At 45.0% G+C, this 16,928-nt stretch overlaps 1 protein-coding gene across 2 annotated transcripts in view; it reads left to right on the top strand.

Moving 5' to 3' along the window:
* METTL15 (methyltransferase like 15) overlaps positions 1 to 16,928 on the top strand; it is a 285,871-nt gene that overhangs the window by 70,425 nt on the left and 198,518 nt on the right. For both annotated transcript variants that reach the window (XM_044270341.1, XM_044270340.1), the window contains exon 2: positions 12,910 to 13,096. In XM_044270341.1, the coding sequence (XP_044126276.1) occupies positions 12,914 to 13,096 (183 nt within the window). In that variant the 5' untranslated portion in view covers positions 12,910 to 12,913. The remainder of the gene's footprint in view (positions 1 to 12,909; positions 13,097 to 16,928) is intronic.

Genomic DNA, 16,928 nt, shown 5'->3' with positions numbered 1-16,928 from the left:
TCCCATTGTTTCAGCAACTTCTTACTAACAGTTCCTCGTGCGGTTTAATATCATCTACCTACAGGAACTTCTATGTGAAGTCAATTAAACAAGAGGTTTTAGCAGTTAAATCTAAATGGGAAAGCGAGGTTGGGCCGATTTCAGAAGAGCAGTGGAAGATGGTCCTAGCTCTCACCCCGCAACTGTCAGTTTGTGAGGGGCAGCGCATCTCCCAGTTGTTTTTATTACACCGGGTGTATAGGACGCCAGAGTTTTTATGTCGGATAGGTGTTCGGGGGGATGCGGATTGTCCTAGATGTGGCTTGAGCCCTGCTACCTTAATGCACATGTTCTGGGATTGTGCGGAGCTCCGGAATTTCTGGTCCTCAGTTCTGGCCTTAATAAAAGACGCATTTAATATCACGGTTCCGCCTGGTCCGAGAACATGTATAGTAGGAATATTAGACATCAAAAATCGCCATCACCGTTGGGAGTGCAGCGTCTGTTATTCCAGGCTAGGAAATTGATAGCCAGATTCTGGCTTAGACCTCAACCACCGTCTAGGGGAGAATTCCTTAGTAGGATGTCAGATATAATACGACTAGAAAAAGGTGTATATGTTAAAAGGCAATGTGTAACGAAATTTACCAAAATATGGGATAAGTGGGAGAAATTTCGGATACAGTGTCCGGATTAGCCTCTCATCTTAGTTGAAATATGAGAAGGTAGAGGCACAGTCCCTGATTTCTTTTGTTCTTCAGCATTAATCAGCTATAGGCGTATGATGTGTGAAAGTGTTCAGCATTACACAGGATCGGTGTCAAGAAGAATGTTAAACAGATAGGAGAAGTACACCAAAGGCTATGATTAAGATACATTAATAAAATAGCTGATGTTGGAGTTCGGATCCGTTCCATCGCTCGGGTAAGGGGGGGGGGGGAGTGGGGTATAGTTGGGCAGGAAGGGTTGATCTTTTGTTCATTACTTACAATGGATGGAAAGGTGGTTTGTACATGGTATACTGTGTAACTAGATTACTTGATCTTAGGTGCATCTCATGATATGCCTGTTGCCATATTACATACTCATGGAAGTGACTCTTTGCCGATCATGTAATACTATGATTATCAACTGATGCATGTATAATGTGCAGGCCAAATTTCTTTCTTTGTATTTTTGTAATTTTCAAAAAAATTCCAAATAAAAATTATCTGATTTAAAAAAAAAAAAAATCACATCTCCAGCCTGCCAGCGAGCGATCGCCGCTGGCAGGCTGGAGATCCACTCGCTTGCTTTCCGTTCCTGTGAGCGCGCGCGCCTGTGTGCGCGCGTTCACAGGAAATCTCGGCTCTCGCGGGAGGATGCGTATATGCGTCCACCCAGAAGAGCAGGGCCGCCGCCAGGACGCAATCCTGCGTACGGCGGTCCTGAGGTGGTTAATCGGAACGGATGCGGAACACCAAAACGGACGTGTGAATGGACCCTAATAAATGATGTGTTTCTTGAAGAAGAAGGTTTCCACGTACATGCATGGATTGGCCCATCTTCCACCTGGTCATATGGCGCTCGTCTGTGAAAAATCGTCATCCGCCAACGTCCTGTCCTTTAACAGGTTTCTGATCTGGACTATGGATCTGTATGTAATTTCCACAGCCCACGACGGAGAAGATGCTTTCGACAGAACTGTTCATGGTGCATGCACAAACTACTGAATTCTGCTCATCTGCGCATGCGCCAGGGATAAGCAATAGTTCTGGCCCCGTCCTGGGCTGTGGAAGTGACATTCCCGTCTACAGACTAGACCTGAAACCTGGTAAAGGGCGCGACATTAGCAGATTTTGAAGAGGAGCTTCGTTTGACCAGGTTACAGGGCGGCCGACCCATCCAACTTCTGCACGAGGTATAATTAATTAAGGTGGGATCCTGGAAAACCCCTTTAGGGCTCATGGACACGAACATATTTTTTTTGCTGCCCACATGTCCTATTCTTTCCCATTTTGCGGACAAGGTAAGACATTGTTACAATGGATCAGCCACAGTAAAAAAAATAATACGAATGTCACGTGGATGTCATCCATATTTACAGTTGTGTGCCTGAGATCTTAAGTACTTCTCTGAGGTAGCTCAAGATAAGTCTTGGAGATAGGAGTGGGAGGGTTTGGATTATGGAGGACATTAGTCTTAGATCGTTGAAGGTAGAGCACGAGAAGGGTGATAAGACAGAGACTGAAAACCAAACCTAATGATAATTTCCAACAGAGGACTATGTAGAGAAAAAGAGCAGAGGACCTAGGACTCAGGAACCCCAGCAGCAAGGGGATGGGGAAGGAGAGCCATCAAATGATCCACTGAAGAAGTGGTCAGAGGTAGGATGAAAACCAAGACAGAGCTGTGCCCTTAAAGGGTTTTTCTCAGATATTTTTACTGATGACCTATCTTCTAGATCAGTCATTATGTGATTGGAGGAGGTCTAACACCTCCAGACTCCAGCTGTTTGAGCAGGCACCTGCACTCACAGTAGTGCAACGGACTTCTCGCAGCAATGCCTTGACCATGGGATGTCACCTCGGCACAATGGGGCTGGACTGGGCTGCAAAACCAAGCACCAAACAGATGCCTTCTCATACAGCTGATTGGCAGGGGTCCCGGATGTCGGACCCCTCACCGATCAGATACTAATGACCTATCAATCAGTAAAAAAACTCTCTGAAATCCCCTTTAGGGACAATAGAGCGGAGAAAACTGAGAGGGAGTTGATGTACATTGTCTGTACCCTAAACACGCCCAACTCTGGTTTGATTGACATCTGAAGCCCGGGCACTTCATCTCCAACTAAGCGCTGGCAGGAACCAGTTAGGCCTCATGCACACATCCGTATTTTAGAGCCATGTCCAATCCACAGTTTTTGTGGATCACACGCGAAACACAAAATAAAATTGTGCATGTAGCCTTAAATGGGTATTCTGGTTATAACAGGTTATCTCCTGTCCACAGGCTAGAAGATAATTATCAGATCGGTAGAGGTCCTAGTGCTGGGCCCCACATGAGAACGGGGTCCTTGTACGCCGTGGAGCCCTGTACTCGGCCATCTCCGGCTCTCCTATAGAAATGAATAGAGTGGCGGCATGCTTTTCCGACCAGCTGCTCCATCCATTTCGAGGGGGCTCTACAAGGTACGGGGTCCCTGCTCTTATGATCGGTGGGGGGCCCAGCGGTAGGACCCCCACCAATCTGATAGTTATCCCAGCCTATCCTTTGGATAGGCGATAAGTTGTTATAACTGGAAGCCCCATCATCTCTCTTGACATGTACTTTTTAGGAAATACAGTGGATATAAAAAGTCTACACGCCCCTGTTAAAATGTCAGGTTTCTGTGATGTAAAAAAAATGAGACAAAGATAAATCATTTCAGAACTTTTTCCACCTTTTAATGTGACCTATAAACTGTACAACTCAATTGAAAACCAAACTAAAATCTTTTAGGTGGAGGGGAAAAAAAACCCCTAAAATAATGTGGTTGCATAAGTGTGCACACCCTCTTATAACTGGGGATGTAGCTGTGTTCAGAATTAAGCAATCACATTCAAAATCCTGTTAAATAGGAGTCAGCATACACCTGCCATCATTTAAAGTGCCTCTGATTAACCCTGAATAAAGTTCAGCTGCTCTAGTTGGTCTTTCCTGAAATTTTCTTAGTCGCATCCCACAGCAGAAGCCATGGTCCACAGAGAGCTTCCAAAGCATCAGAGGGATCTCATTGTTAAAAGGTATCAGTCAGGAGAAGGGTGCGTGCAAAAGAATTTCCAAGGCATTAGATATACCGTGGAACACAGCGGAGACTGTCATCATCAAGTGGAGAAAATATGGCACAACAGTGACATTACCAAGAACTGGACGTCCCTCCAAAATTGATGAAAAGACGAGAAGATACCTGGTCTGGGAGGCGACCAAGAGGCCAACAGCAACATGAAAGGATCTGCAGGAATATCTGGCAAGTACTGGCTGTGTGGTACATGTGACAACATCTCCCGTATTCTTCATATGTCTGGGCTATGGGGTAGAGTGGCAAGATGAAAGCCTTTTCTGACGAAGAAAAACATCCAAGCCAGGCTACATTTTGCAAAAATACATCTGAAGTCTCCCAAAAGCATGTGGGAAAAGGTGTTATGGTCTGATGAAACCAAGGTTGAACTTTTTGGCCATAATTCCAAAAGATATGTTTGGTGCAAAAACAACACTGCGCATCACCAAAAGAACACCATCCCCACAGTGAAGCATGGTGGTGGCAGCATCATGCCAAGGGGCTGTTTTTCTTCAGCTGGAACTGGGGCCTTAGTTAAGCTAGAGGGAATTATGAACAGTTCCAAATACCAGTCAATATTGGCACAAAACCTTCAGGCTTCTGCTAGAAAGCTGAATACGAAGAGGAACTTCATCTTTCAGCATGACAACGATCCAAAGCATACATCCAAATCAGCAAGTGTCACCAGAAGAAGATTACAGTTTTGGAATGGCCCAGCCAGAGCCCAGACCTGAATCCTGATTGAAAATCTGTGGGGTGATCTGAAGAGGGCTGTGCACATTGAAGGTGGAAAAAGTTCTGAAATGATTTATCTTTTTCTCATTTTTTTACATCACAGAAACCTGACATTATAACAGGGTGTGTAGACTTTTTATATCCACTGTACTTGTATTTCTCATGAAATACTTTTGGAACATCGTTTCTTCGAACTCTGTGTTGTGCAGTTCCTCTGTTGTTCCTCCTAGCCATTTATGAATACATTACCAGCTGGGTATTAGCTGTTAGGGGCATTCTGACACCTTCAGACCTTGTTCACACCATAGGTAGCGTAGTGATAGGACCCCTTGCTATGCTGAGAACCGTGACGTGGTGCATGATGGGCTCCGATATCTTCCTGACAGGAATATATTGGCAAAAGTCTCAGCTTTTAATATCTGCATTTATGACTAGCTAGTATAGTCAGTGGCATATCCGTTTGGTGCATTTCTTCTGTGATTTATGATTATATTTTCATCCGCATAGTCGTTTGCTGCGGTCCACATGCGGTGGGGCTGCTCCCCCAATGAAAAACACGCTACAGTGTTAGGGGTTGAGCAGCTCCCCCAGACTTGCCACTATATTTCTGTGTTTTTGCATTCTGACACTTGTCTAATCAGAGAGGACTGTGTAGGGCAGGGATGCTCAACCTGCAGCCCTCCAGCTGTTGCAAAACTACAACTCCCAGCATGTCCGGAAAGCCTACAGCTATCAGCCTACAACCGAGCATGATGGGAGTTGTAGTTTTACAACAGCTGGAGGGCCGCAGGTTGAGCATCCCTGGTATAGGGACACACCCGTTTGACAAGCGGAATGGTAATGCCCAGCTGTAAGTTTATGCCTGAATTTCTAGGAGGAATTAAAGAAGTCTAAGAAAAGATTCTCCTGAGTTATTTCCAATTATCTACTAAAACTGACATGTCAAGAATGGTGACAGCCCCTCTTAAAAGAGGTAGTCTCATTCCGACAATTAGGATGCAGGATACGTATCTGTTCAGGGCCCCCGCCCTGTTTGATTGGAGCAGCACTCATGCTTGCTCGCTGCAGTCCATTCAGCCCTATGGGGCTGTCAGAGAAGACCGAGCGCTTGTACTCTGTGGATATGCTTGTGTCTGCAGCTCAATTCAAACTGGGAGCCCGGGCCCCTGATCTTGTGATTGTAAGGGGCCCTAATGGTCAAACCCCTGCCGATCAGACACTTATCCCCTTTTCTGTGTCGTAACGGAAAAACAGATGCAAATGAAGATAAATATGGCGGACCACTGCCCCTCGCCGTGCCCCTTTTAGTGAAAGATGCCAGGGCGATGCAGAAACGGCACTTGCCACACTTGGCTTTTGAAAAGTCGCAAACACAGCGCTCGTGACCTTTTTACGCCACAAAAGCGGCGCAGGGAGATGCTGAATCCCCCCCCCCATAGAGCCCATTTCTTTCCACTTGTGTGCTGTGTCGGTGGATCCGCGCAGTTCATAGCGGTCTCTGGGGTGTCAGTACTTGGTGTACATCCTCATGGCAGTCCGTCTGGTGCAGACAACACAAAATAATGAAACTGAGTAATTGGTTTGCTGCATCCGTAGGAGTGAGAGGTGAGCAGAGAAGAATGCTGTTTGCTCGCTCTGTTAATGAGCGAAAGTTTGGCGTCTGAGCTATAAGTTGAGATCTGGGGGTGGTATATGCAGTATACCGCGCCGCGCCTAATAGCTCCCACTGCGCAGATCATTTTCCAAACGAGTTTGGCTTTGCTGTCAGTGGGTCTCCTGTTCTCCGGCAAGGACGAGAGTCACAGGGGGTGTCATTTGCTTCTCGTGCGATCAGCACAGCTAGTGATGCGAGGACATCGTTTATTGCGGCTATATTAACTAACTCTCAACCAGCACTGCACCACGCAGGGAGGAGAAGGGACCACGGAAGCCCGGTATAGTCCAGTGGCCCACGAAATACAGTCCACAAAACTCTGCTGGTGGTCCCAAGTGGAAGTCGCTCTGCAAAAGCTCCTCCCGACCTCAGCTTCAAGTCCTCTCATGCATGTCACCCCAAGCAATGGGCGCTTGTCCGCTGCCCTCAGCATCACCTCCCCAAATCTGCCTTCACGACTCCAGACAGGAACTCTGTCACTATGGCCTCACGCACACGCGGATCTGCAAAAAAACAATGATGTCCGTGTTGCATCTGTCTTTTTTTGCTGACCCCTTGACTTCAATAGGTCTGCGGCCAAGTGTAGGACATGTTCTATCTCTTTACGGAACGGCCGCAAGGATGATCCGTGTGCTTTCCACATCCGTAGGTCCGTTCCGCAAATAATAGAACATGGCCTATTTGTGGGCTCAAAATGCGGTCGATGGGTCCACAAAAAGGACAGATGCAACGAGAACGTCATCCGTAACCTGACCGCAAAATGCATATGATCGTGTTTATGAAGCCTTTTTCTGGGGTCTCTTGCTTCAGTCTTTTAACCCCTGTCATCTGGGCAGTTTTAGTTGCTCCTCGCCATTGATCTGTTGGGAGCGTCTGCAGAACCTGGACAATAAGCCAAGGAATAGACGCCAAATGTCTTCCTTGTCCAGTCTCAATAGGGGGGTCTATAGGTGGAGGCCGACATCATTTAGCTAGGATGTAGAAGGACACGGATTCACTAATCTGACGGGCAGGAACCTTGGACCCCGGCACCTAGGAAAACTGTCAAAGCTCACATAAAAGCAACCAAAATATAGAGTTCTGTAAAAAACCTCACAGTAAGTCATAATGCACCATCGCAAGGGGTCTTCCAGCACATCTTTTACGATTTTGCCAGCGGAAGTTGTGCTCACCTGTATCCAGTATCTACAGTACACCCTATGCAGCAACCCGCTGGCGCTGTGCATATAAAAATGCCAAAGACATGAATAATTCATCTTTTATAGTAGCTTTCATATATAATTAAGAGGTGTGACTTTGCCTGTGCCGTCACGCTAGAGTTGGGAAGCCTCATATGCATAATCGATCCATTTGCACAAACCCTCCAGGAAATCAAGCGCGTTCAAAGTTGATTTTGCATTGCTGCAAAGGTGGCAGTACACGTTAGACGTGTTTAAGACAACCCAAGAAATTTGGGGGGGATCAGCCAACCATCTAACGTGTATGGAGGCTTCTCGACTCTCCCCTGAAGGCAGATGTCTGGGGTAGAGAAGGATCAGGCAGCTGGATTTCAACATGCCCGATCCTTTTGGGTATATAAGCAGAAGTGTCTGGCAGTGGCTTTCTCCCAATGCAGGCTTAGGCAGGTTTCACATCTACGTAGAGGCGCAGACTGCCGGAGTTCACAGTCTCCGGCCTAGCGGGATACTGCTGTTTACCACTGATGTGAAACTATACTTGGCCAAGCATGCATGTGTATAGAGAGGGGAGCAGGATTCTTTGCTGATGGCCGATCTTGTGAATGGCTGACTTTAGAGTAAGTTTATCAGGTAATTGCCACGGATGCCTCAGTGTTGTATATGGATCTTATGGGAACGTTGTGATTTTGTGCACTATTGGGTACTGGAATGTCTTTTTGGGTTTTCTATGCAAATTAGCTGTTTCCAAAAGGAAAATAAATCTGTTCCACCAGTTGGGAGGTGGCTCTCCTGTTCAATACGGCACTTGACAGCATCCATTCAGGCGAAAAGCCAAGTCTCCCAATGTACTCAGCAATGTTTTGCCCCTCCCAGCGTCATCCTCATGTAAGGGTCCATTCACACATCCATTATAACACTCCATTTCTGTTCCGATTTAAATCGGAACGTTTTTTCGGATCCATTAATTTCAATGGCCTCTGCAAAAATGCGGACACCAATCATAGTGCTGTCCGAATCACGGAATCCGTTCCATTTTCCTATTTTCGAGTATGCGGATCCTGAAAAAAAATTAAGCTTGTCCTACTTTCTGTCCGTTTTTGGGGTCCGTTGTCCAGTCAAGTCAATGGATCCGCATAAATGCGGATGACATGCACAAATGACATCCGAATGCCATCCGATTTTTGCGGATCCGTTGACAGGAAAATGGATGGAAAAAACCCCCTGGAATAACGGAAACACGGAACGGATTCAGAAGCACTTTAGTAAAAAAACTGAAGGTTGTACTGAAAAACGGATCCGCAAAAAAAAAGGAATGTTTATCTGGAAAGGTAAAAATACTGACGTCTGAATGGAGCCTAAGGATGACTGTTCTGTTCCATAGACTTGCATTGCAACGCAAGCCCCCATGGAAAATCTATAGATCCATCAAAGATATTGACCAATGAAAACAACTTATCCACAATGCACAGGATAGGGCATCGGGTGTCAAGATCTCTCTGCTAGGGACCCCTGCCGATCACGATAATGGAGGCTTGTGCTCCCTGTTTGGATGGAGCGGCAGACATGCGTGCTTGCTGTTCTCTTCAACTGTATGGGACTGCCAGAGATAGCGGAGTAGAAGCACTTGGGAATCTCCAGCAGCCCCATAGAACTGAATGGAGCACCAGCGCTCATGCCGGCCAACTGCTCCATTCAGATGGGGGAGCACGATCCCCCATTCTCAGTGATTGTTGGGGGCCCCAACGTTCATTCCCACTCTGGTTAGACACATCTACCCTATCCTGTGAATAGGGGACACGTTTTGTTTCTGAGACCACCTCTTTAATGACCTGCCCTCAGGATAGGGTGTCAGTATCTGATAGGCGGGGGCCCAACACCCACCATGCTCACCGATCAGCTGTTCCCTGTTATCACTTTGAACGGAGCCAGAAGCACGGTGTCGTTCAAAGTATAGCCTGGTTACTGCAGTATTCAAGTAAATAGGAGCTGGGGCGCAGTAACCAGCCATGGCCACCACACTTCGAATGGAGCTGTGCTTCCAGGCCTTGTGCAGGCATTATACACTGCTCGTTTCAAGCAGTGTATAATGTTATCCAGCAGCAGTGGTCGTGCTTGCACACTATAGGAAAAAGTGTTGGCCTCTCTAGTGGCCAGGACCGTGGGAGTGCACATAGGCACGATTGCGCAAAAGCTCCCACCCCGATCAACTTGTATCTGCAGCGGTGGTCGTAATCCCCCGGAAACGAGCAGTGTTTAATGTGATGGAAAAATGAATCAAGTAGCAAAGGAGGCAATATAGACAAACACAATACATTAGTAAGTGCCTGGTATTAAAGGGCATCTGTCAGTCAGCTGACCTGTTACATGTCCTCTTGGCAGCTGAAGGCATCGGTGTTGGTCCCATGTACCTATGTGCCATTATTGCAGGAAAAAAATAAGTTTTAGTAAATGCAAATGAGCCTCTAGGAGCATCGGGAACATTGCCATTAAACCTAGAGGCTGTGCTCTCTCTGCAACTGCTGCGCCCTCTGCACTTTGATAGGGCAAGAGTGTGAAAATATAATCATGCCTGGCCCTGTCAAAGTACAGAGGACGCTGCAGAGCCTCTAGGTGTAATGACAACGTCCCCGTTGCTCCCAGAGGCTCATTTGCATATATTAAAAACATCATTTTTCTCAGCAATGCGGTCACATATGAACATGGGACCAACACAGATGCCTTCAGCTGCCAAGTGATCATGTAACAGGTCAGCCAGTGTCATGGGTTCAAATCTGCTTTTTTTGATCTATAGAACGGTATAAAAATGACGGCGTGTACCGGGATCCTACAGAACACAGTATGGAACGGCAGCAGCTGCTTGTCAGCCCTGGCTGGAGAGTTAGGCCCCTTGCAGACGAGCGTGTCCGGTTGCGTTGCGGGAAAATGCGCAATTTTTCTGCGCGAGTGCAAAACATTGTAATGCGTTTTGCACGCGCGTGAGAAAAATCTGCATGTTTGGTACCCAAACCCGAACTTCTTCACAGAAGTTTGGGTTTGGGATCGGTGTTGTGTAGATTTTTATTATTTTCCCTTATAACATGGTTATAAGGGAAAATAATAGCGTTCTTAATACAGAATGCATATTACAATAGGGCTGGAGGGGTTAAAAATTAAATAATTTTTAACTCACCTTAATCCACTTGCTCGCGCAGCCGGCATCTCTTCTGTCTTCTTCTTTGAGGAATAGGACCTTTGATGACGTCACTGCGCTCATCACATCCATGGTGATGGACCATGTGATGAGCGCAGTGACGTCACCACAGGTCCTTTTCCTGTGCACAGCAAAGATGAAGACAAGAGATGCCGGCTGCACGAACAAGTTGATTAAGGAGAGTTAATTTATTTATTTATTTTTATTTGTATTAAGAATGCTATTATTTTCCCTTATAACCATGTTATAAGGGAAAATAATAATGATCTGATCCCCATCGCGATCGTCTCCTAGCAACCGTGCGTGAAAATCGCACCGCTTCCGCACATGCTTGCGAGTTTCACGCAGCCCCATTCACTTCTATGGGGCCTGCGTTGCGTGAAAAACGCAGAATATAGAACATGCTGCGATTTTCATGCAACGCACCAGTGATGCGTGAAAATCACTGCTCATGTGCACAGCCCCATAGAATTTAATGGGTCCGGATTCAGTGCGGGTGCAATGCCTTCACATCACGCATTGCACCCGCGCAGAATTTTCTCGCCCGTCTGAGGCTACTTTCACACTTGCGTTCAGAACGGATCCGTCTGCATTATATTGTAAAAAAAATTCTAAGTGTCAAAGTAGCCTCAGACGGATCCGTCCAGACTTTACATTCAAAGTCAATGGGGGACGGATCCGTTTGAAAATTTAGCCATAATGTGTCATATTCAAACGGATCCGTCCCCATTGACTTACATTGTAAGTCTGGACGGATCCGTTTGCCTCCGCACGGCCAGGCGGACACCCGAACGCTGCAAGCAGCGTTCAGGTGTTCGCCTGCTGAGCGGAGCGGAGGCCAAACGGTGCCAGACTGATGCATTCTGAGAGGATCCGCATCCACTCAGAATGCATTAGGGCTGGACGGATCCGTTCGGGGACGCTTGTGAGAGCCTTTGAACGGAACTCACAAGCGGAGCCCCGAACGCTAGTGTGAAAGTAGCCTGAAAGAGGCCTTACAGGTAATTATCCTTTATTGCCGCCGGTTTTGTATATTGCTTTAAAATCAAAATCTGCACGTCCCCTAGCCACATACTGTAGAAGAAAAGAGACGGACGACTCGCGCTCTACTGTTACCTTCTAATTGTATATGTATAATTGAATTTCTGCTGTTAACTTTTCATTGGTAATTCAATTTATTTCGCCTATCTCTGTGTCAGCTGTTTTAACCTGTTCTGTGCTGGACGTCTTTGCTCGTCTTTTTTTTGTGTTAATAAAGAGGATCTGTCGCCACCTTCCTTCATGTGTTTCTGCTGTTCCCCGGATTCTTCTTATTTTATTATATATAAATATATATATATATATATATATATATATATATATATATATAATATGCGTTCATCCCCATTCCTAATAAATCGGGTTTAAAACGCCGGTCTTAATAAATGTGCCCCTATATCCTTCTCATATTGAGAATAATGTTTTTATTCTCAATATGCTAGTTTCTTTGTAATCTATTGTGCCTGTGAATAAACCAGTAATAGTTTTCAGTTTTATAAGCAAAAAATAAATAAATACTATTCTCAATATAGTAAGGCCTATTATTGTTATTATATGATCATATATTTATTATATTATAACCATATATTGTGCCTTTAAATAATGCCTTAGGCCTCATGGGCGGCCGTGGCCGTATTGCGGCCTGGTGACATTGAAGATGATGGTTGATCCATAATTCAGGGATTTTCTTGTCTTAAAGGGGTTGTACGGGTTCAGGGCTGAACCTTTATATAAGCTCCCCTTCACTCCTTTGCCATGTAAGAGTGTGGAGCATTGGAGCATTTTCTTGCTCCGATGCTCCCCTTACCCTGCACTGCTTCACGCAGCGCAATGTCTGTTTGTTGTTAGCCGGTGATGTACCAGGCTTCACATGAGTATGCTAGGCAGAGACTTTCACCTAGCAGGGAGCCCCGTGACATCACATGGCACAAATGTGTGGTGTATAGCACTGTCCTGAGCGATTTTAGAGGCGGGTACTAGTGATACCGCCTTTAAAACCACCCAGAACAGCGCTATACACCGTCCGTTTGTGCAGATGACATCACTGGGGTCTGTGCTAGGCAGAAATCTCCACCTAGCATACTCCTGTGAAGCCTGGTACATCACCGGCTCACAACAAGCAGACATTGCGCTGCAAGGCAAGGGGAGTATCAAGCAAGGAAACGCTCCGATGCTCCACTCCGTACAACATGGTAGCTTATATCCAGGTTCAGCCCTTTAATATTTGTTTAGTTAAAATAATTATCATTTTAAGATATTTATTGTAAAGCATAAAACACTAATATTCGCCATATGTTCTCGTTCCCCTCCTTTCCTGGCTGGATGTCTGCAGTAGGATGTGTTCTTCACTGAGACTGGTGATGTGCGGAAAATTCAGCAGAGTCTTCAGCTCTTCTGTTCTGCAGAGTCGGAGGTTGTGCCAGACATCTGCATCCTCAGAAACACAAAGTGAAAAAGTTCTCCACCAACCTGTCATGCTTAATGAAGTCATCAGCTACTTAAGTCCAAAGGAAGGTCAGGTAGGTTCCTCCACTTCACACATACTTTCACAAAATGAGGTTATGTGTTGACTTTGCATTGATGTTACATAAAGCTCTGAAACGTAAAGGGGTTTTCTTCTTCTACATGAGCTTTATAGTTCCAGCGCTTATTCCCGGGAACAGCTGATCGGTGGGGTGTGGGACTTCGGACCCCCGAAGATCAGACATTGATGGCCCATCCCAAGGATAGGCTGTTAATATCGAAATCATGGAAAACCACTGTAAACCTCCCGTCACCTCTCCTAATATGGGGATTTTGCAAAAAAATAAATAAAAAAAATCGCATATTCTTCATGAAATAACAAAGCTTGTGAATCTTTTCTTAGAACTCTACATTATACCTTTCCTCTGTTACTTTTCCTAGAAATGTATTACTAAATTGACAACTAGGTGTTACCAGTTACCAGGTGTGTCCCTGTATTGTCGAGTCACTGCCACTGGGATAAACTTGGCGCATCTTCAGGCTGCCTGGTCTAAATGAAACAGGTTTAGTAAATTTGGATTTAACACATTTTGTAAAATTTGATCTAAAGGAAATATGTAATTAGAAAATCACCTATTCACATTTTTACTTTAAACAGATATTTTAGAATTTTTTGTGATTTTATAATTTTTTTTATAAAAATTTTCATGTCACTATAGTAAAAAAATTATATCTAAAATTGTGCAGTTTTTTCACTGGCCAATTGGCCTAATAATATGTTTAGACTTCCTATTTTTTTTTTTTAGCAGCCATCATATTATCATCACAGGCAGGATAACAATGACAGATACCACCTCTGTGTATAGATAAGACCTCATCCACCATTCACAATAGGTGATATCACAGCTTATCTACTCCCTCCTGACCTCTGCACAGGTCACGAGTCAATGAGGTCCCCTCCTGTCCATTGTGTCTGGGCCATAGAGGTCTTGACATATTTTAGGTCTAGTGGCCAGTGTGAAAGGTGTATCATTTTAGGATTATTTTTTTAAATATTGATAGTGATATTGGAAAATTTTAAGAAAGAACACCAAAACTTCAACAACAAAATATATTTAATGTGAAAAAAGTAATTTTAACAATAGGAGGCTCAATTATTAAGACCAGTGTTTTAGACGCCGGTCTTTATAAGGCCCTGCGCTGGCGGTGGACTCTACATAACTTCAGCGGATCCACTGCCGCTTCTAAATCTACACCGCCCACGCCATGCCACCCCCCCCCCCCCACACACATTTTTACACCTCACGTGAGTGGGGAAAAGTCACAGATTGCAATCTGCACCAGAAATACGCCTAATTTAGACGTATTTCTGGTTAGTAAATGACCCCCTAGGTCTTTTTCCGATGACATATCCCCTTTAAAGGAATGATCATAGAATGCACAAAAAGATATAAAAAACTAAAATGTGTCATTACTGTTAAGACTACTTTCACACTCGCATTTTGTGCGGATCTGTCATGGACGGATCCGTTCAGATAATACAACCGTCTGCATCCGTTCAGAACGGATCCGTTTGTATTATCTTTAACATAGCCAAGACGGATCTTGAACTCCACTGAATGTCAATAGAGGATGGATCCGTTTTCTATTGTGCAAGATTGTGTCAGTGAAAACGAATCCGTCCCCATTGACTTACGTTGTGTGCCAGGACTGATCCGTTTGGCTCAGTTTCGTCAGACGGACACCAAAACGCTGCAAGCAGCCTCCAAAGCGAAATGGAGACTGAACAGATGCAAACTGAGCGGATCCTTTTCCATTCATAATGCATTAGAATGCAAACTGATCCGTTTTGGACCGAGCCCTGAACGGATCTCACAAACGGAAAGCCAAAACGCGAGTGTGAAAGTAGCCTGAAGCAGAAGGAAAGCATACAATAAAATAAAAATGTTTGAAAATGCTAATAAACCTAAAACGAAAGCAATTAAACATATGGAGTTTCTTACAAAATTCAAACTATTATATGGTAAATGATGTAAAAAAAAAAAATTATGATGTTTATGATAAAAATTAAAACTCACATTTTAGTTTTGAATGTAACAGGAGGTAAGCAGCTATTCCTCGCATCATTTTACTTTTATTTTTCACTTTCATAGTATAAAGCAAATGATAATATAAAGTGTATAAAGCAAACAATTATAGGGTTATCTATAAATCCCTCGGTTTCGTGTAACAGACCTTTCCCATGTATATGAGGAGCGCGTCTCTCACTCATCTGCTTTACAGGCAAACATCTGCAGTTCTCGCCCCATTTATTTTAATTACACAAATCGGAATAATATAACATATCTGGCCCGTTCCTGCAGTTGTGACATATGGATGTATGAGGGGCTTAAAAATGTAAATGCGTCAAACACATATATTAAGCTTAATTACACATGAATCAAAGTGAAGTTCCTCCTGCTGCCGCCCCATTTCATAGACTGTTTCGTTATCTAATTAATGAGTTAAATGTAACAGAATTGTGTATATGCCATATGGTGTTACATGTGCCTATCAGCCACAACATAAAAACCGCCTGCCTAATATTGTGTATGTGCGGTATGGTATCATGTATAAATGTGCTGTGGTAATATGTGCAATGATGAGCCAAAACATAAAAACCGCCTGCCTAAGGCCGAATGCACACGACCGTGGAACACGGACGTGAGCGGTCCGTGGTATCCCGGCCTGGATTCCTGCTGAGAGCAGGAGCGCACAGCGTCATTGGTTGCTATGACGCCGTGCGCTTCGTCCTGCCGCTGCACTACAGTAATACACTCGTATAGATCATAGCAACCAATGACGCCGTGCGCTCCTGCTCTCTGCAGGATGCCAGGCCGGGATACCACGCACCGCTCACGTCCGTGTTCCACCGTCGTGTGCATTCGGCCTAATATTGTGTAGCTCCCCCTCATAGCAGAGTCCATGCCTCGCCCTCCAAGACATGGACTCCACAAGTCCTCTGAAGGTGTTCTGGCGCTAAGGGCTCATGCACACAAACGTATTTTATTGCCGCGTCCGTTCCGGGGTTTTTTGCGGACCATATGCAGAACTATTCACTTCAACGGGTCCTCAAAAAAAAAAAACAGAAGTTACTGTGTGTGCATTCCGTTTCCGTATTTCCGTTCCGCAAAAAAATTTAACATGTCCTATTATTGTCCGCGTTACGGACAAGGATAGGACTGTTTTATTAGGGGCCAGCTGTTCCATTCCACAAAATCCGGAATGCACACGGACGTCATCCGTATTTTTTGTGGATCCGTTTTTGCGGACCGCAAAATACATACGGTGGTGTGCATGAGCCCTAAGGGTTAGCAGCAGATTATTCAGCCAATGCCAGATGATAGTTGCAAGGGAATGAGAAATATAAGGTGAGGACTTATCCTTCTGGCTTTGGCTCAAGAAACTGCATCAAATACTGCTGCAAATAGCCCTGTGTGACCCACCAACTGTAAGTGCTGTAAATTGTGAGGTGGGGGCTCTATGGATTGGACTGGATATTTCCTGTCCATGCCACAGATGCTTGATTGGACAGGACAGTCTGGAGGCCAAGTTAACACTGTGAACTCTGTCATGTTCCTCACACCATTTATGAAAACTTTTTGCAGTGTGGTAGGTAGGGGCATTTTCCCGCTTAAAGAGACCACGACCATTAGGGAACGCCATTGCAGCGAGGGGTGTACTTGGTCTGTACAATGTTTAGGTGGGCGGTACGCGTCATCTCCACATGAGTGTCAGGACTCAAGGTTTCCAAGCAGAACATTACCCAGAGCATCACACTGTCTTGACCAGCTTGTCTTCTTCCCATAGTATATCCTGGTACCATCTCATCCCCCAGGTAAGTGACAC

Source organism: Bufo gargarizans, chromosome 10 (assembly GCF_014858855.1).
Source record: "Bufo gargarizans isolate SCDJY-AF-19 chromosome 10, ASM1485885v1, whole genome shotgun sequence".
Classification (NCBI taxonomy): Eukaryota; Metazoa; Chordata; class Amphibia; order Anura; family Bufonidae; genus Bufo; species Bufo gargarizans.
This window is presented reverse-complemented; position numbering and strand designations above follow the sequence as displayed.